Source organism: Phytophthora sojae, assembly GCF_000149755.1.
Source record: "Phytophthora sojae unplaced genomic scaffold PHYSOscaffold_3, whole genome shotgun sequence".
NCBI lineage: Eukaryota > Oomycota > Peronosporomycetes > Peronosporales > Peronosporaceae > Phytophthora > Phytophthora sojae.
Window position 1 is genome coordinate 7,201,253 of NW_009258117.1, and position 22,272 is coordinate 7,223,524.

Below are 22,272 nucleotides of genomic sequence, written 5' to 3' on the forward strand. Positions count from 1 at the left end.
TTTTCTGTGGAGTTTTTCGAGAGATGCAATGAGTGCACGCCAAGCGTCTTGAACACTGTTTCATGGAGCAGACTTCAGCTAATGGTCATCTGCACAATGGTGCAGATGCTGACCGGGTACCGAGCGGGAGGCTGCACGGCGCGCATCATGGCTTGCAGCTACCCATGGATTCCTTGGCCGCACTCGATCCGCCAGGATGGATGCACGTGGGTAACTATAGATGAAGCGGCCCAAATAACGTTCCGATTCTCCAAACAGGGATAAATGAGAGGGGTTTAAGCGGTGGTCTTGCTCGATTCGCACGATGCCCCTTCTCGACAACACATCCCCTGCTTAGTGGTAAGCCGAGGGGTTGCTCTGGTAGTGTTCAAAGCGGAGCCCCCACTTCATCGCCTCTTCGTGGGAATCCTTGAAATTGATCCGTCTTAGGAGGTAAACGTCATACGGCATCTTCTCTTCGCCGTCCCAGCGCGCAAAGTGGTCGGCATAGCGCTTAATGATGGCCACTTCGTCGGCAGATTTGCCTGAAAAAGCGCGCTTCAGAGCAGGCCAGTTGAAACCCCTTTCTTCTTCACTGCCTGTATTGCCCGCATTGCTGAAATCGAGAGTTCGTAGAGCCCTCTTGCTGTCCGATGAAATCTTTGATTCGGTAGTCGTGGAGGAGGCATCTCCACGTACGAGAAGATTGACTCGTGGCGACCGCTTCGGCGGACGTCGCCCGGCGGTAGTGAACTATGTGGAGATCGCGCTCCGTAAGATCCAGCTTTCCGGCTTGTATTTGTTCCCAGCTCCGCTCTCGGCTGAAATGGACCCAGTTCTGCGTTCGTGACGTCTTCTCCAAGGTCGACAAGAGAGTCAAGTTTGTCAACTTCGGCGATCGGAAGATGGCAGGACCAGGCCAGTCTCGTTCTAGACCGGGTAAATCCGACATTTGGTGAACGGTTCCGGCCTCCGGGTCCTCTGCCCCCTGTCCCCGCGCGACGTGCGTCAGCTGCAAGGCAGCGACCAACCTATCCATTTATCAGGTACGTATGCTAACCCCGGAAGTTGGTTCAACGGATCCGCGTATACTCCCAAGTGTCCCAACCAGTCGAGACGACCTCCTCGGACGTGTTGACGGCGATGTGCGGCTGGCAAGAGGAGAACAAGGAAGGACTTTGCAGCATGGGAGACTGGTGACCTCTCATGTGTCCAAACATTTCAAGCACCACCAAGAAAACCGGCATCAAGCCACCAGAAACCCAGAAATTCGGCACAAAGCCATTAGAAAGCCGGCATCAAGCCCCCAAGAACTGCGCCCACCGTGGCCAAGTAGGCACTGCCTTTAATCCAGGTCTCTATAGTTAGCAATTAACGTAAATAGAGGATCTCTTCACCACGTACGAGAAGATTGGCGGCAACAACCAAAGCCAGAGTTGTCAGGAGGCGCATGTTTGGTTGTTTTCCGGCGAGTCGACTTGGGAAATGAAGAAATGCAAACAAACCGGACACTGAGGTGAGCTAGCCCCACACGACTGGCAGGCATTGGCTCGGCATCTCACATTTATTATCCGTGTTGCAAGTGAACGAAACAACGACCAATAATTCACTTCTCAAATTTAAGTAATGACAGGTTTACGAGACGATCTTCGGGTTTACGGGATGGAAAATGGAACACTAGGATGCACCTTACGACGAGGAACGTCGTACGCCTTCCGAGCAATGACAACTACATGTACAGTAGTGTTCATACGCATCTACACCACCGATCCGAAAGTATATACATGGCAATTTATACTTACGCTGGGAGTATTATATCTACATGTGGCATTCGCGCCTCCTTTCAAGCTAAAACTACTCTACTTGTGGTCCGGCGTCCGCACCATTTGCTGCAGCATGTCTTTCGCATAGCGCAGCCGTTTGGCGAGATCGGGTCGCTCCGGTGTGAGGATCGCTGTTGACGATGAGAAAACAGTCAGGTCTCCCTCACGGTCCAGGTACGTCACGACGCGGGCGTTTGAGGATAGCATGAGCTTCGACTTGTCGAAGAAGTTGAACTGCACTGTGCCGTTCGACAGCTGGAAGAGCACTGCATGCCGAGTCTTGACCCACTTCTTGACAAACACCATGGTCTCGTCTCCGCTGCTGTTGTCTCCAAGCACGCTCGTATCCGTACCAACTTCACGAGATGACAGCACGAAGGACCGCGCAAGCTGACTCTCAAGAGTGTCGGCTTCGTCGTTCTCCGCACGGGCATCCACCAAATATCCCTTAAAGTGGCCGAGTAGTGTCACTTTCTTCTTCAACGCCGGGTCGTAGTTATCCATGGTGTACTTAGCACACGGTTCTGAGACTCGATTGTTGCTGCTCTGGCGCTCGATGTACTGGAACACGCGGCCGTCAGCTGACGATATCATCTTGGTGGAGTCGTTGAAGTACACACCCGATCCACCATTCGAAAGCATGTAGCCGATGCCGTACTTGGACGTGTAGTCGACCCACTGCGATATCCACAGGCTGGCTGGTACGAGCGGCTGAATCTCTTCAGCTTCAGCACGGATTTCCTTCAGTCGTTGTGCGGCCGCCACGATTATAGCAGCAGAAGATGACTCACTCAGTCTGCGCTCTCCATTTTCGCCATTTCCACTGTGTTCTTGCAGATAAAAGAAGCGCGACAATGACTTGTACGCCGCTTCTAGTACGTTTTGAGGCGGAGAAGCCTCCACTGGTACCTTGTTGAATTGCCGTTCGGTTGAAGTGCTTGTAGTCTCGGTTAGTTTCCTTCGGGCGGTGCTTGTATACGCGGATGTTTTTCCAGATCCGTCTCGCTTGTAAGCAGGAGGTAGGGATTGCCCCAAGGAGGGCGATGCTCCGGGATCGGAGGCCCGCTGACCCGGAGCGTTCACATCACGAGATTGTAGAGGATACCTCTTCGCTGCAGCTGCGGGCGGCGGAACCCTTACTCCCGTGGAGCTTGCAAAGCGTTCGCTGTCACTGTGACGGCTCGCGAAAGACTGGTTCTTGCAGGCTGGTGGCGTAACAAGCAAAGCTGTCCGGGGCAACGACGTCGGGACAAACTCATCGGCCAGGAACGGGTGCTTCAAAATCTGCTCCAGCGATGGTCGGGCGCCAGGATCGCTCCGAAGGATGCCGCGGATCAGCGACTGAGCTGAGCGTGACACATGCGCAGTCTCTGGGAAGTCGTACTGGTTGGCGCGGATACGCTTGTACGTGGCCTTGACGTCGTCCGTCTCGAACGGGGGCCGGCCGACGAGCAGCGTGTACATGACAACGCCCGTCGACCAAATGTCGACCTCGAAGCTGTGTCCGTCTCCTCGCTGTCCACTCAAAATCTCCGGCGCAATGTAGTTCGGTGTACCGCACATCGTGCGCTTGCGGTCTTCGGGGTTATCAAGCCTCGTGGCGAGTCCAAAGTCTCCGATCTTGAGTCGCATGTCTGTCGTGAGGAACAGGTTGCCCAGCTTCAGGTCGCGGTGGATCACCAGGTTCTCGTGCAAGTAGGCCAGCCCCTCCACGAGCTGGCGCATGTAGAACCGCACTTCGCTCTCCGAGAGGCGCTTCCGCCTTCGCATGAGGTCCGACAGCGACTGGTTGCGGCACAGCTCCAGCAGAATGTACGCGTTGTCCGAGTCTTCAAAAAAGTGTTCAAACTGTACAACCTGCGGGTGGTGCAGGGACTTGTGGATTTTGATCTCCGACGTAAACTATGATGCACACCGAGAAAGTACAGCACATCAGCACTTCGCTGCCCCCTTTTCAACTCCACTCCATCACAGCTCTCCTCACCTTCTGCTTGGCCTTGGGCTTCACCAACGAGCTCTTGGCCACCACTTTGCCGGCGTAAACTTTACCCGTCTGCTCGCACTTCATCTCGTAGCAACGCGCAAACCCTCCCTTCAATTACAAAACCCACAAAGCACATCAACATCCAGCACCTCTCTGCAATTGATTCACTGTCACTTATGTGCGTACCTTCCCCAGGAATTTCCCCTTGAGGTACGTCCGCGTCTTGACGTAGCCGCCGGCGTCCAAATACGCCTCGAGGATCTGGTCGGCCACAACTGGCTGCGGCGTCGGCTCCTTCTTCTTCTGCTTGGCCGCGGCCGGAGCAGGCGGAGGGGGAGGCGGCAGCTCCATGTCCACGTTCTCCTCCTGGTTGCTGCTGGCCGGCAGCGGGCTGGCGGCGCCGCTGCCTCTGCGACTCTGCACGAGCTTGAACCGGTCGCTGTCGTACACGCGGCGCGCCGCGTCGCTGCTGCTTCGGCGCAGCTTGTCGCGCGCACTGGACGGCGTCGTGGGCTGGTTGCCGCCCGCCGCGGAGTTCTCCTTGCCACTGGCCAGCAGCTCCGTCGGGTCGCGCGCCTGCATCGTCATGGCCGGCGGCGGAGGTGGAGCAGCAGCGACCTTGGGACCCGCCGTTCAGATATTCAAACACAGTGTGTGCGGGAATCGAATTCAAACGAGACCGCCTTCTGGCGAGAGACGAGGCATAGGAGCATATCTGCACTTTCTCAAACGGTTGGGGCTATATAGAGGGATATGATTGGTCGAGAAAGTTCGTGTATATACACTTTATGTGTGCCACTTTCTCAGTGTTTATCAAGCATAAACTGCAAACAATTAGGCACTTTACCGGTATGTGTATCTAAATATACCGATAACTTTCATTCGTTTTACGCATCTAGCCCGTCCTAAATATCTTCAATTACAAATACAACCCTTTACTAAACCCAAGTCAAATTCGAGATCTTGCGCTATTCTCGGCCGACCCCCTCCATTGACCAACCAGCTCGAGAAGCGCCAGGGCAAGGCAAGGCAAGCGGTGCTCCATCTCGCCGCCCCGCCGAACGCCCTCCCTCCACGTCGATCTGGGCCTCGGGAGCGAGCGCTTAGCTTAGCTCCGCGAGTGCAGAATCCCCCCCTCTCTCGCCGTCTCTTATTAATCGACATGTCGATCCACTTTAAGTTCAAGTCGGCCAAGGAGTTCGACACGGTGACGTTCCCGGGCGCCGTGATCCGCGTGCTGGACCTGAAGAAGGCCATCGTGGACAAGAAGAAGCTGGCCAAGGGCCTGGACTTCGACCTGGTGATCACGGACGCGCAGAACGGCAAGGTCTACGACGACGAGAACACGCAGCTGCCGCGCAACACGAGCGTGACGGTCAAGCGCATCCCCAGCCAGCAGCCGGGCAGCGGCCTGCTGGCCCGCATGAAGCAGGAGGCGGCCGTGGCCGCGGCTGCTGCGGCCGCGGCGGCCATCCACGCGTCGCCACCCGTCGCCCCCATGGCCGGCCCGTCGCCGGTGCTGCCCGTGGGGGTCACGCCCACTCAGCCGTACGTGGCCATTGAGTTTTTCTGTAGTGTATGGACCTGTAGGCAGGTGGCCCGGTCAATGGCTGACGTTGTTGCTGGTATCCGATACTGGTGCTGTGTTTCTTTCCCCTCTTTGTGTGTGTTTCTCGTGACGTACAGGATGGCCTCGTTGTCGTTGAGTACTGGAGATGCGGCCGCTGGGGCGCAGACGATGGAAGATGAACTGGCCGCGCTGCAGTCCATTCACGAACAGGCCGAGGACATGCGCGGCTCGAGACTGGGCAATAAGACGTGGACCGCGTCCAGCGGCAGCAACGCCAACCATGTGATGAATTACTACGCGGCCAATGGGGCCGGTGGAGAGGCAGGTGGACGAGGAAGTGGAGCTGGTGGCCGTGGCTTTGGCCGTGGCGGCCGCGGTGGAGACTTTGGCGGCCGGGGAGGAATGATGAATGGACGAGGCGGCGGTCGCGGCGCCGGGCCGGGAGGCCCGGGCGGACCGAACTTGTTGGGCAACCCGCCACCCAACTATGTGTGCTATCGGTGTGGCACGCCCGGACACTACATCCAGAACTGCCCCACGAACGGGGATCCCGAATTTGATCAGCACCGTGTGAAAAAGAAAACTGGCATTCCCAAGTCTTTCATGAAGGCCGTGAGTGATCCCAGCGAGATCCCCGTAGGCGCGGGCAAAACGGTAGTCAACGCGCCGTGGGGCGGGCTAGCTGTGATAGAACCGCAGAATAAAAACTTCTCTAAATTAATGGCTCGGTCCGGCGGCTCGGCCACCTTGGATCAATTCATCTCGAATCCACCCGAGCACTTGGCATGTCCCCTTTGCAGACGGCTCATGAGCGATGCCGTGCTCATCCCGTGCTGCCAAGAGGTAAGTGCTTGATCAAGTTCCTGGTGTCGTGAGCTGTTGGCTAACTGGGTGTTTGCTGTTGTGTTGCATCTGTTGGTTAGTCGGCGTGCGACGAGTGTCTTCGTAGCGCGTTGATCGAGCGCAAACTCACGTGCCCGCTTTGCAATGTGAGCAACATGTCGCCCGAGAAGCTGCTGCCGAACAAGGTGCTCCGAACTTCCGTGGACGAATTTTTGCGGCGCGCGCGTACGGAGCAGCAGGAGCGCGAACAACTAGTTAAAGAAGCTGAGGAGAAGGCGCTGGCCAAGCAGAAGGCGGCTGAATTGGCTGCAAGCTCAGCTAGTCGTCGGTCAGGCGACAGCGCGGATGCTACTCTGGAAATCAAGAAGGGCAAGAAAGGAGATGGCGAGGAGGAAGAAGAGGACGAGTTCGGCGGCGACATTTTTGGTGATGGTGACGAAAATGAAGACACCTCCTCTCCGCAAAAGTCGGCTACACCAGCGTCTGCATCTCCTCCGCAACAAGTACAGCAGCCTCCACTACCGAAGGATGAAGGAGCAACTGAAACCACCAACGAGACGGGTGGTCCTTCGCGAAAGACCAGCGACGCATCACCTACGGATGGAGGACAAGCGTCTGACAGTAAAGAAAAGGGATCGCCGAGCTCCGGACCACAGCAAGGCCCGCCATCAGGAAATGGTCAGGGTCCTCCAGGACACCAGATGCCTTGGGGTCCTGACGGACCCCGTGGTCCTTCGATGGGCTTTAACGGTCCTCCTGGACCGTGGTTTGATGGCCCCCCACGTGGGCAACCTGGTCCATGGTTTGATGGTCGTCCTGGTCCATGGTTTGATGGTCCATTCCCTGGCCCTGGCGGACGTGGCGGCATGAAGGGCGGTCGAGGTGGCCGTGGGCGTGGAGGCCGGGGAATGCCCCCTCCAGGCTTCTTTGGTGGCCCAGGCCCGGATTACTTTGGCCCTCCCCCTGGACACCCAGACTACTTTGGTCCTCCCCCGCCGTGGTTTGATGGGCCGATGCCGCTATTTGGAGGCCGTGGAGGCGGTGGAGATCGCTGGTTTGAAGGAGGAGAACGGGGCGGCCCCCGAGGACGTGACGACGACCGTCGACGTAACCGCTCCACGTCTCGTGATAGGGATCGCTCCCGTGCTCGAGACCGCTCAACTGGCCGCGATGGAAAGAGCGAGCGAGACCGTCGTGGCGGCGACGCGAAAGATTCCAGAGGATCGCGCAGCGGTGACCGAGACCGAGACAGGGAACGCAGCAAGCGCAGTCGAAGCCGTAGCCGCACGGCTCAAGCACATGGCCGCAGCCGCAGCAACTCGCGCTCCCGCTCAGACAAGAAGAGAGCTCGCGAAAACGAAAGCTCGTCTCGTATATCCTCGTCTCGTCGGTCACGCAGTACAAGCCGTAGCCGCCATCATCGTGACCACAAGAGTGACAGCAGCCGTGAGGACGCCAAGTCGGGCAAGGACAAGGACGCTGGTGCTTCTAGTGATAAGGAGAAAAAGCCGAAAGAGGAAGAGAAGAAACAAGAAAGCACGGTTAAGGACGTGAAGCTGGACCAGGTTGCGGCGCCTGCCATTGACCTTGACTTCCTGGCTGAACCAATGGATGAAGACATGCCGAGTGATAATGAAACCCCTCGTTCGACGACGCCGGCGAAGCTGGAGCGTAAGAAGAGCGATGAAATCATGACAGGCAAAGATGCCAAGGCTGACGATAAGAGCTCTCGTGATGACGACGGTCGCGAGAAGAAAGACGGCAATGGCCGCAGCGACAGTCGCTCCTCTTCCCGAAAGCACGACGGGTCTCCTAGCCGCTCTAGCCGCGGACGGGACCGTGATCGTGAGCGCGACCGTGGATCAGACAAGTCTCGAAGCCGTCGCAGTCGCTCACGCTCGCTGTCTCGCCGAGATTCATCGCGGCGCCGCAACGAATCATCAAGCAAGCGCGCAGAGGACAGCACCTCATCGCGCGTCAAGGACCGGAGCAGCGGCGGAGATCGAGACCGGGACCGCGATCGGGAACGAGGTGACCGCGATCGAGGACGTGATCGCGACAGGGACCGCGACCGGGACCGTGATCGCGATCGGGCAAGGGAGAAGGATCGACCTCGCGATCGCGAGAAAGCGCAAGATCGTGAGCGCGATCGCCCTCGAGACCGCAAGGAACGCGAAGGAAAGCGCGGCCGTGATGCTGCAGATGACGACGCTGCTGCGGGCGGGGACCGGAAGCGACGTCGTAGCGCGGAGAAGGACCGTGGCGACAAAGAGCGCGAGCGTCGCGGCGAGAAACCCTCGGGAGGTAGCGGCAGTGGGCGTGTAGTTACCACGACGTCCGGCTCCTCTCGCGGCTCACGCGGAGGCCGCAACCGCCGTCGTGGAGGCGGCGGCGGTGGTAGTGGTGGTGGTGATGATGACAAGCGCCGTATCGAGGTGGAAGGCGAAAGAAAAAGTGGCGGCAGTGAGCGTAAGAGACCCCCGCGCAAGAAAAGCGATGACCGTGGCAAGGGCTCCGGCGAGCCTCAGGCCAAGAAACGATCGGTGCTGGACCGACTTGGTCCCAAGGTTTGAGCGCATAGCAGCAGAGCAAGCTGTCACTGTGAGCGCTTGGCTGTCTCTTAGCGTCCTTAATGCGACAGAGTTTTTGGCGTTCACTTTTGATGGTACTCTTGGCTGCTCGAAGATCGAGCGTTCAAACGAGTTGGGCTGGACAGTCCAGTGGACTGGCCAGTGTACACGCTGCGTATTCATGTAGCAACAACAACCAATCGAACGACAACCATTTCCCACCTGCTCTTTGTGTTTGTGCCTTCCTTAATTGTACTCATTCAATCTCCGAATTACTGTCTGTATATCTGCCTCCTGGATTCTTTCTCGTGCAACGTTCTGTGCTGGTAAATGGCAGCATGTTCATGGACTACCTCGTTCCTGTGGCCATTCTTCGACGTTGAAAGCGGGGAAATGGTTCTCACTCAAGCTTATACAAACATTGTTAGCCTAACACTTCCTTACATTTGGGATGAAGTTATAGCCAGGTAACACGTTGAAAGGCATGTAGATCATTCGTACCGCCAGACCATTCAGTCGCATACGACACTCGCCGTCAACTGCACGCTGCACCAAAATGCCAACCGTAGGATGGCCATGCTGGACTGCAAATCTTCAAGGACGACTCACGTGGTAAGTACGTGATTGATTGAGCATATTTCGCAGCTGTATTTCTATGAATTGGATCTTGTGCATGTCGTTCTCTGTAGTGACATGCCTCGCATTCGGTTCGGCGTCTCTGTCCTCTATTACATGTATGTAAAGGCAGTCGCATTAAGTTAACTGAATATGCGGCTGAAAAAGTGACTCACTCCATCGACTGCTGCTGCTCGCGCTGTCGGGACCGCAGGTCGAGTGCTTGCTCAGGTCAGATCCAGACCCTAGATGGGCCTTGCCTGTGACGTCCTTGATGCACATGGCACAGAACAACCGCCTCCTCGTTCGTCCGGACTTGCTCAGCTCGAAGATGTAGTGCTGCTCGGAGCAGTCCTTGCATACGCTCTGTTCACTCAAGCCATGGTCTCAAATTACGACCATCACAATGAGTTTGTTTACAGATGCAACGGCGGACGCACCTGATGACAGCCTGAGCAAAGTGCGTGCGAGCCGAGCTTCGGCTTGTTGCGACAACAGACGTGGCAGTTTATGCTGCAGGAAAACCGGAAGAGAACCAAGTGTTAGCCTTGAGTTGAGGTCGCAACAGCCCGACGAAATCGGCGAATAACGCTGCGTACTGTACCTGGAGGGCATCCTCTGGTGGCTGTCGGCTTCGTCCATCAGGGCGCTGTATTTCTTGGCGTGGCCGACGTCAGGACTGCGGACGACGTTGAGCCAGGTGCTGGCCACGCCGAGTTGGATGGCCTCCTCGGGATCCGAGCCGAACCTGAGGATGGAGCCCCACAGGAAAACCTCCGTCTTGTTGGTGAACTTGTCTTGGCGGGAGAGGTAGCATGACGCGATGTCCTGGCGCTCCGACGGCCACTCCGGTCGTTTGATGGGCTGTACGGTGTGGTAAGTAAGCTCTTGGCCGCGCGCGTCGGTCGTGGTCCCCACTCGCTCATAGGTAAGTGCATCGCGCTCATATACTAACTTCAAGGCACATTTACCCACCAACGACTTGGTGCTAGCGAAGAGGAACGGATCATCCTGTGTGAGTCGCTCGTGCGAGTTGGGTACGGAGATGCCCTTCACGTCGTAACCCAGCAGTACTCTGGCATTGCGGAGCTCGTGGGTCGTACCGCAGTAGAGTCCTTCCAAAATGTCCTCGATCCGGCCATCGATGAGTCCTGTGCCCACCATAACGACAGTCGACTGGTTGGCTGACCCCCGCACGCTTCTGAAGATGCTGAACTCTTTGCGATGCTTGATGAACGCCCAGTCCTGCGGATCGGCGTTGAATTTGGTGCGCTCGGCCATCGTGTTCTGAAGGAGCCTTAGTGCAGCGTGGCCATACTGTGCGCGGTCTTCCGGGGCGAACTCGATCTGTGGACACTGCTGATCGGGGTCGAACATGACGGTAATACTATCGAGAACTTGTTCGCCGTAAATGTAAGTTGCGTTGTGAGCGAGCGCTGTGAGGGTCGGCGCGAACGGCGGACATCTTAATCCATCGCGACATCGTCGCCAGCTGATGCGCTTTGAAGTCTTGATGTCAGCTCGGCACCAGAGACGGTCGTTTTGTTCGCAGTACTCAGCACAACCCGACGAGGGTCAGCGTGACACCGAAAACCATCAGTTGCTGCCTTACCATCGAAATTGAGGGTCACGGCGGCAACGTACGACTGACTCATGGAAGGAGAAGCGATGTCTGGTTGGTCGGTAGATACCGAGTTCAATGTGCATGATAGGTCAAGCTTGAAATTTCCAACTGTAGTGTCTCGCGACCCTAAGTTGCTTGCTTGCTTCAGAATCCGTGCTTGAAGGTAAATTGAATTCTGTATTGAATGGAGCCACTGCGGCTGGCGCCGCGGTGGTTTCTGTTAGTTTCTCTTTGCTAGTATGCCTCCTAAGTATGCAGTATACACAGAGGTCGGAAAATAAAATATCATAGTGTATTTTGGTTTTGGAGTCGCAGTAATAATCATTGCAATACAGGCTCAGCCAATAATACAGTATTTTCACAATTATTGGCAATAAATATATACGGGGTTTTTGTAGTACACTGCGCGACAAAAGGTTTGGGACAGCGACACTTTGTACAATATCTCAGCTTCTAGAAGGAGTTGTAGGATGTGACTTCGATATGTTTCTCCAATCAGATTACACGCGACATATGACGCGCACTCGGATTTCCCATTGGGTAGGGTGGCTCCCATACAAATATGTCGAATTGGCACCGCGACAAAACTTTGGGACAAAGATTTATCTGGATTAAGGTATAGGTGACCAACCATTTCTACTCTTTGATTTGGCATTTAGGCTGCGCATCAATTGTCACAACCCAATTTGCTCTTTCCGATGCGAAGGGGACGACGCCGAATTCATGGCGACGGCCGCAGACGCCGGCAATACCAACGGCAGGCGTACACTGTCGAGTTCAAGATTCAAGTCATCCAGTACTTCGAGGCTTCAGGCAGCATGAGGGCAACTCTGGACCGGTTCTTCGACGGCATGAGCGAGGCAAAGCGGGCCAACAAAGCAAAGCTAGTCTACAAGTGGCTTGGCATGCGGTGTGCCCTTGAAGAGCGCGCGCAAAATGGCCGGTTGGCGTCCCAATTCCGTGGTCGTGCTTCCGGGGTGGGCTTGACCCTTCCTAGCGAGGTTGAGCAGCGTATCGTCAGGTGGGTCAATGACTTCCGGCGTGAAGGGCTCCCGATTTCTGTTCTCATGCTGAAGCTGCAGGCGTTGGAGATAGCACAAGCTGCTGGTATCCCGCCAGACCATTTTGCGGCGTCGTGGCAATGGCGCCGAGGGTTCACGCGTCGCCATAGGCTCTCGTTCCGCGCTCGAACCCATTTTGGCCAGGAGACGCCTCCTGCGGCAGCGTTACGTGCCGCAGCATTTGCTAGAGAGGTTCGCCACAAGGCGTACGTGGAGGGCATCACCAAGATCTACAATGCGGACCAGACAGGCATTTTCTTTGAGATACTGCCGCGAACGACGCTCGCGCCGACGGGGTCTAGAACGGTCTGGGTGAAGAGCTGCAAGAAAGACAAAGAGCGCATTACCGCCATGGTTTTGGGCGACTCAGACGGCAACAGGTACACCCCGTTCCTCATGTTGAAGTCGAAGCCGTCGAAGGTGCCGGAGGTGCGCGCTGAAAACGCGCGTATCCGTCACGGATTTGGTCGCCACGTGTGGAAAGAAATAGAAGCTCTTCAACAAGAACACGACGTCCAGATTTACGGAAACGAGGCTGCCTGGTGGACGGGGGAGACTTTCGAGTTCCTGCGATTTCATTTTGGCCACCGCGACCCATTGAGCCCTCCTGTTATGCTACTCCTCGATGATTTCAGCGGTCATTGGGTTGATGGTGTGGTCGAGTATGCTCGCTCGCTAAACGTAGTGCTGCAGAAGGTGCCTCCCGGACTTACGTGGCTAAGCCAGCCCGTGGACGCTGTTTGGATCAAGCCTCTCAAGGACCGCTTGCGTGCCGCCTGGGTAGCGTTTCTGCGAGACCAACTAAAGCTCTACACCGCGAGTAACAGCACCGAGAAGTTCACAATGTCAGCGCCTCAGCGGTCGACTATCGTGAAATGGGTTGTCTCCGCATGAGAAGCGCTTTCCGCAACTACCATCTCGGCGGGCTTTAGAAAGTGCGGTCTAACGGGAGCTGGGGATGATCCTGCTAGCTACGAGCTAGAAGACGACGATGAGGCGCTGGCTTCTATCAACGAAGTCACCAGTCAACTTGAGCAGCTACAAGCATTTGAACTTGTCGATGAAGCCGACATTGTTGAGAGTGCTGTTGTCTAGAATTATGTTTCTTACATCAGGCTGCAAAATTTCATGTCATAAGCGAATTCGTATGTTGCACAAGTACCGTTGTTTTTGACCCCCCTTTATGACATGAGCATTGCGGTAAGCTTAGTTTTTGTATTGGCGAAAGTGTTGATATTGTATTGGGACAATTTTCGATTGTACGGGAGCACCCTAAAGCAATAATAAATTATTCCGTGCTAAAAATGCCGTAACTATTGTATTGATATTATTTTTTCCAACCCCTGAGTATACAAATGCTGAGAGTGCACCACGCTCACATGCTTGCTCTTGCCGTAGGTATCGACTCTGCGAAGTGTCTGCTGGAACTAGCCTGTCCCAGGCGCCTACTACACCAACACGATTGTATCTATTGAGTTCTCGTGATAATACAACGGCCGAAATGAAGTCTTTGCTTTGCGGGCAGTTGATGCTGCGGGTTGAACGCGCATGACAGTGTCTATGCACGTACAGTTCACGGCCATCAAGGTGTGCATACACAGTACCAACCAACAGTTCGTAAGGCTGCCTCGTCGCCTCCCACAAATACCTACGCACAGTTCGCGGGTCCACACCTAGGTGCACAGTTCGTCATCTGCTGAGGACTACCGAACTTCGGATATATTCCCGGCTGTGCACGCGGGGTAAGCAAGATCCGCTTCAACTTGAGCACAGCTTTTTGCGCTCGGTGCAGTCGCCACTCTCAGTGGGGGTATCCAGATAGTCCATGAATCTGACTTGGACGCTGTGGATTTTTGCTATTTCTATATAAAAACATTAGAATAGTGCTGTTATAGTTAAGAGTCATCGATTACTACTACTACGGCCGGTCAGCAGTAGTATTTGTAGTTACAAATCGAAACTGAATTGTAATATACTGTTGGTAAGAATAATATGATATAATTATATTATATTATATTATATTATATTATATTATATTATATTATATTATATTATATTATATTATATTATATTATATTATATTATATTATATTATATTATTGTTTAACTTTTGTAGTGATATAATATCATTTAGTGTTATTGTGAAAACCGGCAAAGATGTCCAGACCAGCTTGTTTTCACAATATCAAAATAATTGTAAATCTGTACCAAATCAATACATGTATTTTCGATTGGTCTTCGTGTCCATCTCTGATAATGTAATGTATTGCGTGGTTCGCGTAACCCAAAACACTAAGCTAGACTCTATACGGCTAGTCGAAACGTAAAATGAGTGAGGCAACTGGTACTGCACCCACAAATGGGTACGGTGTACCAGTGTACCTTTTTCCGCATACGCCAGGAAATGTGAGGCTCTCCGTGCCAGAGGTTAGGATAATCGACCAAATCAAGGTAGTAGTATTACTGGCCCTACTGGAGGTCTGGTATAAATCTCGGTTATACAATATTTTCGTTTAGAAAACAAGTATCAGTATTAATACAGATTGTATTAATACTTTGGGTAATACTTTATGCTAGTACAAACTTATGTGGCCCACATTAGCTCGGCTTCGCCAGTGGGAAGTCTACACTGAGCCCAAAGAACAGTTCAACGCTGAAGCGTTCCTATCACCTTGACGATCCGAACGGCATTGAAGACCTTCTTCATAGTATTCATACGATGGTCCTTACGTTGCCGAGGCAGCCAAGATAAGCGTAGTGCGACCTGAAGATGTGGCTATGTAGTGGTAGTCCCGCGGCACTTTTCTTAAGCAGGGAAATATTTTTGTGGGTAGTTGGGAAGTTTGTCAGTAGCTTGGTTTCGTGATCGAACGCAAACTTCCCCTTTGCGTTTAGATAGAAGTTTCTGTTAAGGTCGTGGTAGACGTTGGCACGGGCCCTCGCGCGGGCCCCGCGGTTCGACGGGTATCGAATAGCACCGCGGAGGACGTATAGAGAGTGGATGGGCGCGAGCATGCACTGAAATAGCGCCTGCGTGGGTTCGGAGGGACTTCTGGAAGTATAACCGTAAAATATTACTGGTATTACCAGTTCTGAGGAGTAGTATTACTTCAATTATCCTTATACATTCGCCCAAAAAGCGAGTATAAGTATTAATACAACCTGTATTAATACCGAAATTGTATTACTGAGTAATACAATTTTTGAGTTATCCTAACCTCTGCTCCGTGCTCCCCCTCCCTCCTTCTCGTCCTTGACGAAAATGGAGCTCGCTGCGTCGCTCTCCTTCTCGGGTCTCTTCGTAGTTGTAGGTCCTGCCGCCGATCGATGTCCTCAGCCGTCCGCTCCTTGATCTGTAGTATCTGTTCTGCTCATTGCACGTCTTGCTCATCGGTCCTTAGCATGTCCAGCGTAGCCTTGCGCCTTGATCTGTAGTATCTGCTCTTGTGCCTTGCGCTCCTCTCGCCGAACCCTCCGCTCGCCGTCGTGTTGATGGCCGAGTCCCAGTCGGGAGTCCGCCCAACGCCTTGGTCTTGTCGCACGTCCAGTTCATCTTCCTGGGCCATGCCGTTAACAGCCCGCCCGCTACGGCGGACCCGGTCATAGCGCGCAGTGAAGCCTTCTGCGCGGCGAGTCCTTGGCCACAGCTTGCTGCCACCTCACCACCTTGCTCACAGAGACGCCCCCACAGTTCCCTCAAGGGACTAGACGCTGCCCGAAGGCAGCACCCGCAGAGCGACGCCGAGGCTCAGCTCGGCGTCGTCTACCGGGAGGGCGTCACTCCAACCCGACCAAAAACCATCTCTGATAACTATCTGTAAATTTTATTATTATTGCTCACAAAAAATTATGAAAAAGACCAATGTTTTTTATCACAGACTCTGACCAACGACATCGGTGGTGTGTTGAACTTGCATGTACGGCGATTTCGAGGCAGGCAAGGCGTGAATTACGGGCGTGGGCAGATACGTACACGGGTCAGAAGTGCCGTCCAAGTTGGGTACTTCGTACAACCAGTGTCCCATGTAATGCAACCAGAATCGACAACTTGAAACGATCACTGTGAGTCAATCATTTTTACCGTTCGCGCAAGTGAACTTACTCACTCTTACCTGTACATGGGGAAGTGGCTCCCATTCACTCGTCGCATTTTAGGCCGCAGAACTGTCCCTCTAGTGTAGAGCTGGCTACAACGTCGCGCTGACGTAAACAAACCAAAGTATGATGGTGGTGTTCGGAGGCTCCGACGGAGCCCAGCCACGGCTCCAGCACTCACATTGCAACTCGAAGCGAAGAAATCAAAGCTGATGAGAGGGCGGGCGCCATGTTCGTCTCCGATCGGTGTTCACTGATGTAAACGCTGACCGCTTTGCGGCGCTTAACGAATACCCAGTGCTGCGGATCAGCGGCGAACTTGGCGCACTCTGACAATGTGTTCTGCAGGAGCTTCACTACGGCCTTATCATACAGCGCGCGGCACGCCTTGCCCCACGAACGAGTCGGCCATCATCATGGTGGGCGCGGGCCTCATTGACGGCCGACTAGAGGACGTCATGGAAGGGCTCTATTGCGATTCGACCCACGAGCTTCACATTGCTAAAGTGGTCCTGGGCTGCAACCGCAAGAGCCGCCACGCCCTGAATGCCCACGAAGGGCCTATACCAAAAGATCTGTTCAGCTTCGTCCGCATTACGAGGTTCGCCGGGAAGTGCGCGTAGGGGTTACTACACCATCGTGACGTGCTAGCCTATGAACGGATGGGGACTACGACCGATGCTAGCGGCCATGAGCTCAGTTACCACACCTCGCAGTTCATCAAGCGACCGGAGTGGTCGTCAGGATTCATGCCCAGCATTCAACGCCAGCGTACCGCTTCATGCTATCTGTACCGACAACACAAGTGCACCAACAAGACGGAGATTTTCCTGTGGGGATCCATCCTCAACTTTGACTCAGCTCCGGAGAAGGCCATCCAGCTCGGCGTAGCCAGCACCTGGCTCAACATCGTCCACAGTCCTCGTGTCGACTGAGCCAAGAAATTCAGCGCACTCATGGACGAAGCCGATAGCCGCCACTGGATGCCCTCCAGGTAACGTCACTCGTCAACTTTGCTGGCCCCAATGCAAAGCCAACGGTTGATCGTCGTGATGTCTTCCGTGCGTAGCACGAATTGCTACGTCTGTTGCCGCCGAAAGCCGAACCTCGGGTCGCACGCGCTTTGCTCAGGCTGTCACCAGGTGCGCCCGCTGCTACATCTGCATCTGTGAACAAATCCATTGCGAAGGTCATAATTTCAAGTCGCAGACTGACATTTGTTTGATATTGGGCAGAGCGTGTGCAAGGACTGTTTTGAGCAGCACCAAGTCTTCGAGCTCAGCAAGTCCGGCCGAGCCAAGAAGCGGTTGTTCTGCGCCATGTGCGTCAAGAAGGTCACAGGCAAACCGCATATAGGCTACGGGCCAAGCAAGATCTGCACCGACAACATGAACACCAGCGGACGATGTAGAAGCCATACGTTTTGGCGGAGATGACTGCAATGAAAAAAAAGGTGAAAAGACTGTTTGTTGTGATTGATGTTGCAAGAAGCAGCACGAATATGAATAACAGCTAGAAGCTTCTCAACATCACGTGCGTATCCAGCGCCCCGATCTTCGTGCCACTAGGGACGATCAAGAGTAGTAGCCAAAAACTCTGTCGCATTAATTTAGAGACGCCAAGAGACAGGTGAGTTATATGAGCGCCAGCATTTTTTTTCTTTTCATTACTGTAGCTGTATATTTATTCTCGTATCCTAGATGTAGGGCACCCGATACAGACTTGAACTGGTTGCATACGACTCGCTCCTTCAGCACCGCAGCACGACTGTTGACTAGCAACTACAGTACGGAGTGGTTCTCGTGTGAACGAATGCGTTCCGCTATATACTGTATGTACTATTGTGCCTTTCACGTATTTTGGCGGATGAGCTGTTAATTCAGGCGGAATTAGAGTCATAAAAGGGCGATCAACCCTTTTTTAGTGCTTATTCTGCCTAAGATTGTGAGCGTCTCCCCTAACACCCCCGATCAGCATTTGAGAGCCAATTGACGGATATTCGAGCATAATGGTATGGATTGGCGGGTAGGAAGCCGCCAATCGCTTTGTTTCCGCCTAACGCAGGCCGGATTAGCTTATTCCGCCGTCACCATCGCCGCTCCTAATGCGGCCAGGGAGGGACGACCCCGAATTAACATGGGAATTAGCTAACTCGGGGCATAATTATGGTCGATAAGAGATTAGAGTTATGCCAAAATTATCACGGCAGAATAAGTGAAAGGCACAATACATTGTAGCGTACGACGGCCACGTGTTTATTGATTCCTACGCACGTCGCTGTCGTGGCACGCATGTGCCGCCGGGGGATCTACCAATCGAGGTCAGCTCTCCGGGGGCTTTATCGCCGGAAGGAGACACGCGTGGGCGGAACGGATCCATTGGTCGCTTGAAGCTGAACGTGCGGCTGAGAAAGCTGTCACTGCGACTGCTTCGGCCGCTGCTGCTCATGCCCATGCTAACGGTCGAGCACACGCTTGCGTCGTAGTAACCCAAACCCGACGAGCTCAGCCCTGGGCCCAGATGAATATCGCCCGTGACGTTCTTGACACACAGCGCGCAGAACCACTGCTCCTTGGCTTTGCCGGACTTGCCCAACTCGAAAATATAGTGCTGCTCGGAGCAGTCCTCGCACACGCTCTGTTCAAGGTCCACCACAATTGGTCCACAACCAGTGTCAGTCTTCCATTCCAAAGTCACGACGAGTGTGTTTACAGATGCGACCAGCGGCGGACCCACCTGGTGACAGCCGGAGCAAAGCGCGTACGACCCGAGCTTCGGTTTGCGGCGGTAACAGCCGTGGCAATTCGTGCTACGCATGAGAAATACGACGTGAGAATCAAGGGTTTGAACAACACGCAGCAACACGCATCATTCACTCGTGATTGGTCTGTGTACCGTACCTGAATGGCATCCACTGGTGGCTGTCGGCTTCGTCCATGAGCGCGCTGAATTTCTTGGCCCGGCCGCCGCGAGGACTGCGGACGACGTTGAGCCACGTGCTGGCAATGCCGAGCTGCATGGCCTTCTCGGGCGCCCAGCCGAATTTGAGGATGGAACCCCACAGGAAAATCTCTGTCTTGTTGGTGCAAGCGCACAACAATATATAGAGGTAGCATGACGCTGTGTGTTGGCGCTGCATGCCGGGCGTGGATTCTGACGGCCACTCCGGCCGCTTGATTGACTGCAACGTGTGGTAAGTGAGCTCATTACCAAGCGCGTCGGTCGTAGTCCCCATCCGCTCGTAGATTAGCACGTCACGGCGGTGTTGCAACCCCCACGCACACCTACCGGCGAACCACTTGATGCCAGCGCATCGGAACGGGTCTTCAGGCGTACACCGCTCGTGCACGATGAGCTTGGACCCGTCCTTGACGTTGTAGCCCGTTAACACCAGTGCGGTGCGAAGATCGTCGGTCCTATCGCAGTAGAGCCCTTCCATGACGTCTTCCAGTCGGCCGTCAATGAGGCCTGTTCCCACCATGATGGTGGTCGACTTGTTCGTCGATCCGGGTACGCTACTGAAGACGCTGACCTCTTTGCGGCGCTTGACGAAGGCCCAGTGCTGCGATTCGATGTTCATGGCGTTGAACTTGGCACGCTCGGACATAGTGTCCTGCAGGAACTTCCGCGCGGCTTTGTCGTACAGCTCGCGGTCCTCGGGCGAGAGTTTGATCTTCGGACACCGATCAGGGCCGAACATGGATATTGTACTGCCCCATACGAGCTTTTGTTCCTTTGCAGCAAATTGCGTTGTGACTCAAAGCACAGGGTGAATGCCTAAGCCATGGCTGGGCTCCGACACCTAAGTCATACTTAGATGTGTCTACGTCAGCGCGACATTGGATCCCTTCAGGGCCGCTCTTAACAAGGGAGAATCGGTAGTACAGACTAGAGCGTGAGAACGAGACGCCTGATATATCCGGATTTAAAAGGGAATCATATGTGGCAGACACCACTTTATGTATTTTACATTGACTCTAATACCTGATATCATCGGTAAAAACGGGTATTAGTTGTTACCCGTCTCGTTCTCACGCTCTAGTCTGTATTTGTAGTAGCGTACACCTTTGGGGGATTTGGATTGCGTAATAGCAAAGGGCCAAGAAACGTACATTTTGTAGAACAGGCGTCCCCGGGCTAGTCCCGACTGTATATTTTAATGTACCTCGCACAGGAAGTACAACAAGCTCTCAAGATTTGCGCGCTATTTCTGCAAACATATTGATTTAGATGAGTGTACAGCGATACCTACTGCGACAAGTGGTACGTTGCGGGAATACCTCCACCGTATTCTTGAGCTAAGCTTGTAGTAAGTCAGTACATACTCATTTATGTTCAGACCGCGTGAATCTTGTTGATTGGTGGAGGTATTCCCGCAACGTACCACTTGTCGCAGTAGGTATCGCTGTACACTCATCTAAATCAATATGTTTGCAGAAATAGCGCGCAAATCTTGAGAGCTTGTTGTACTTCCTGTGCGAGGTACATTAAAATATACAGTCGGGACTAGCCCGGGGACGCCTGTATGGAGATCGAGGTTACGGAGATCGAGGGTACAAAAGTCGTGCGAAAGGGAAATAGTTGTGATCAAAAATAATCTCCGTACCAATTTATTAGTCACTGTACTCATTATAATATCCCCAACTAAACTTTTTTAAGGACAAAAAGGACTAAACTTGACGACTCTCGCTTAGCCTCACTTTCAACGTATATTGAAGCGTATTGGTTATATATAAAAGACTAGTGTTTGGTCTGTAAACTTGAGGCGCTGGTGAGCGCTGAAGGTGTGTTGCGTTCGCGCAGCAGCTCGAGCAAAAGTGTCACTCCAGACAACGCGGATTATGCAGTTTGTCCTTAACTTTAGCACAAAAAATTCCGTCTAATACATGTAACAGAATCAAGTCAAACGTCGCTTCGGCCGTTATAGCTACACAATGGCTGTTGCCACGGTGACAGAAGCCCAATAAGATCGTACCTAAACATTTTTGTCCTAACCAGGCCTATAAGGACAACTCCCTTCAAAAATCGAGAATGGGGAGTCGATGTGATCCTTCGTTATAGGACCAATTTTATTGGGGTTATAGTCCTCACGAAAGCATGGTTACAATGTAGGGTGGAGTGTGTGGGGGGGGGTCTTTCAGTAAAATTCACTACAGTACTTGCGGAGAAGTAGATACTCTTCGTCATGGGATGTCGTTACCATATAGTTTGATAAATGACAATAATGTACTTCAATGTGAAAAGAAAAGAAGTAGATACTCACTAATTGTTAGTGGCGCATTAAATAGATGCAAAATAAGGTAAAGGTGTGCGACCGAAGGCGCTTCGAATGTTGAGGCATAAATTACGTAGTGCTGAAGCGAAAAATTGTTTAGGTGCAACTTCATGACGTGAACACTTCTTGTTTGTGTTAAGGTTCCAGTATGTTGTTCACTTACACTTTACCGGAATTTAAATTGAGGACAATCTTCTGCGTGTACGTAAATCACTTTGTAGTATGGCTCTAATTTTATTTAATGTTTGGGCGACCTCTTCGAAATGGGACATAATTCATTTAACGTTAAAAATTAACCTATCTGCAACGCAGATACTGGTGAGCTTTGTCATTGAGCTCGGTTGCGTTATATTGAAACGTTTATTCTGGTGAGTCAGTTTAGTATCTTCTGAAATAATATATTCGAGTACCAAAATTTGCGCGCTGATTTCAGGTGCGTTAGAACAAAGCTGAAGCCAAGTACCAGCGCGCTGGAGCTGAACACGCACGTGCTGAGGCAGATCGTTCACGGCGCATTGAGGAAGCTGACGTCGAGACGGGGAAGCGCCTGAAATCCGCGCAGCGCACGATTCAGAACATCTTCTACCCTGAACGAGAATCGCATTTCCACTTTATATTGTATCTCTGCTCTTTGTAGTATAGATACTTATCGGCAACGCGTACGGCGGCTTCATGAGATCGGTGACTGATATGGCTGCGAGGTGTAGGTATTCCGCCACACCCGATAGCTTTCGTGCGAACCTGTTGGCCATGGGAACACCAGAGTTCTGTCACTGTCTCCACTGACCGGCAATGGAATTTGCATGCCACTGTATCTTGATATCTGCTCCATC

At 53.2% G+C, this 22,272-nt stretch overlaps 8 protein-coding genes across 8 annotated transcripts; 4 read left to right on the forward strand and 4 right to left on the reverse strand.

The window, feature by feature from the left end:
- Nucleotides 1-333: 333 nt before the first annotated feature.
- On the reverse strand, nt 334-573 carry PHYSODRAFT_496913 (hypothetical protein; the record flags this gene model as incomplete). Its single annotated transcript, XM_009526002.1, has 1 exon — nt 334-573. A coding segment is annotated over one exon (240 nt), but the record flags the coding sequence as incomplete, so codon positions are not given.
- Nucleotides 574-1,838: 1,265 nt separating this feature from the next.
- On the reverse strand, nt 1,839-4,374 carry PHYSODRAFT_313705 (hypothetical protein; the record flags this gene model as incomplete). The annotated part of the gene is made up of 3 exons (XM_009526003.1): nt 1,839-3,704; nt 3,787-3,894; nt 3,973-4,374. 3 exons carry the CDS (start codon nt 4,372-4,374, stop codon nt 1,839-1,841), a joined length of 2,376 nt encoding a protein of 791 aa, XP_009524298.1.
- Nucleotides 4,375-4,948: 574 nt separating this feature from the next.
- Nucleotides 4,949-7,745, forward strand: PHYSODRAFT_313706 (hypothetical protein; the record flags this gene model as incomplete). The annotated part of the gene is made up of 4 exons (XM_009526004.1): nt 4,949-5,334; nt 5,494-6,199; nt 6,280-7,633; nt 7,702-7,745. The coding sequence occupies 4 exons, from the start codon at nt 4,949-4,951 to the stop codon at nt 7,743-7,745; spliced, it is 2,490 nt and encodes an 829-aa protein (XP_009524299.1).
- A 1,777-nt stretch (nt 7,746-9,522) lies between these two features.
- Nucleotides 9,523-10,761, reverse strand: PHYSODRAFT_494709 (hypothetical protein; the record flags this gene model as incomplete). Its single annotated transcript, XM_009526005.1, has 3 exons — nt 9,523-9,750; nt 9,825-9,897; nt 9,989-10,761. 3 exons carry the CDS (start codon nt 10,759-10,761, stop codon nt 9,523-9,525), a joined length of 1,074 nt encoding a protein of 357 aa, XP_009524300.1.
- Nucleotides 10,762-11,706: 945 nt separating this feature from the next.
- On the forward strand, nt 11,707-12,189 carry PHYSODRAFT_488828 (hypothetical protein; the record flags this gene model as incomplete). The annotated part of the gene is made up of 1 exon (XM_009526006.1): nt 11,707-12,189. A coding segment is annotated over one exon (483 nt), but the record flags the coding sequence as incomplete, so codon positions are not given.
- A 159-nt stretch (nt 12,190-12,348) lies between these two features.
- On the forward strand, nt 12,349-12,558 carry PHYSODRAFT_408772 (hypothetical protein; the record flags this gene model as incomplete). The annotated part of the gene is made up of 1 exon (XM_009526007.1): nt 12,349-12,558. A coding segment is annotated over one exon (210 nt), but the record flags the coding sequence as incomplete, so codon positions are not given.
- A 117-nt stretch (nt 12,559-12,675) lies between these two features.
- PHYSODRAFT_374845 (hypothetical protein) lies at nt 12,676-12,960 on the forward strand (the record flags this gene model as incomplete). The annotated part of the gene is made up of 1 exon (XM_009526008.1): nt 12,676-12,960. A coding segment is annotated over one exon (285 nt), but the record flags the coding sequence as incomplete, so codon positions are not given.
- A 5,469-nt stretch (nt 12,961-18,429) lies between these two features.
- On the reverse strand, nt 18,430-19,864 carry PHYSODRAFT_496384 (hypothetical protein; the record flags this gene model as incomplete). The annotated part of the gene is made up of 3 exons (XM_009526009.1): nt 18,430-18,801; nt 18,901-18,973; nt 19,065-19,864. 3 exons carry the CDS (start codon nt 19,862-19,864, stop codon nt 18,430-18,432), a joined length of 1,245 nt encoding a protein of 414 aa, XP_009524304.1.
- Between the last annotated feature and the right edge of the window lie 2,408 nt (nt 19,865-22,272).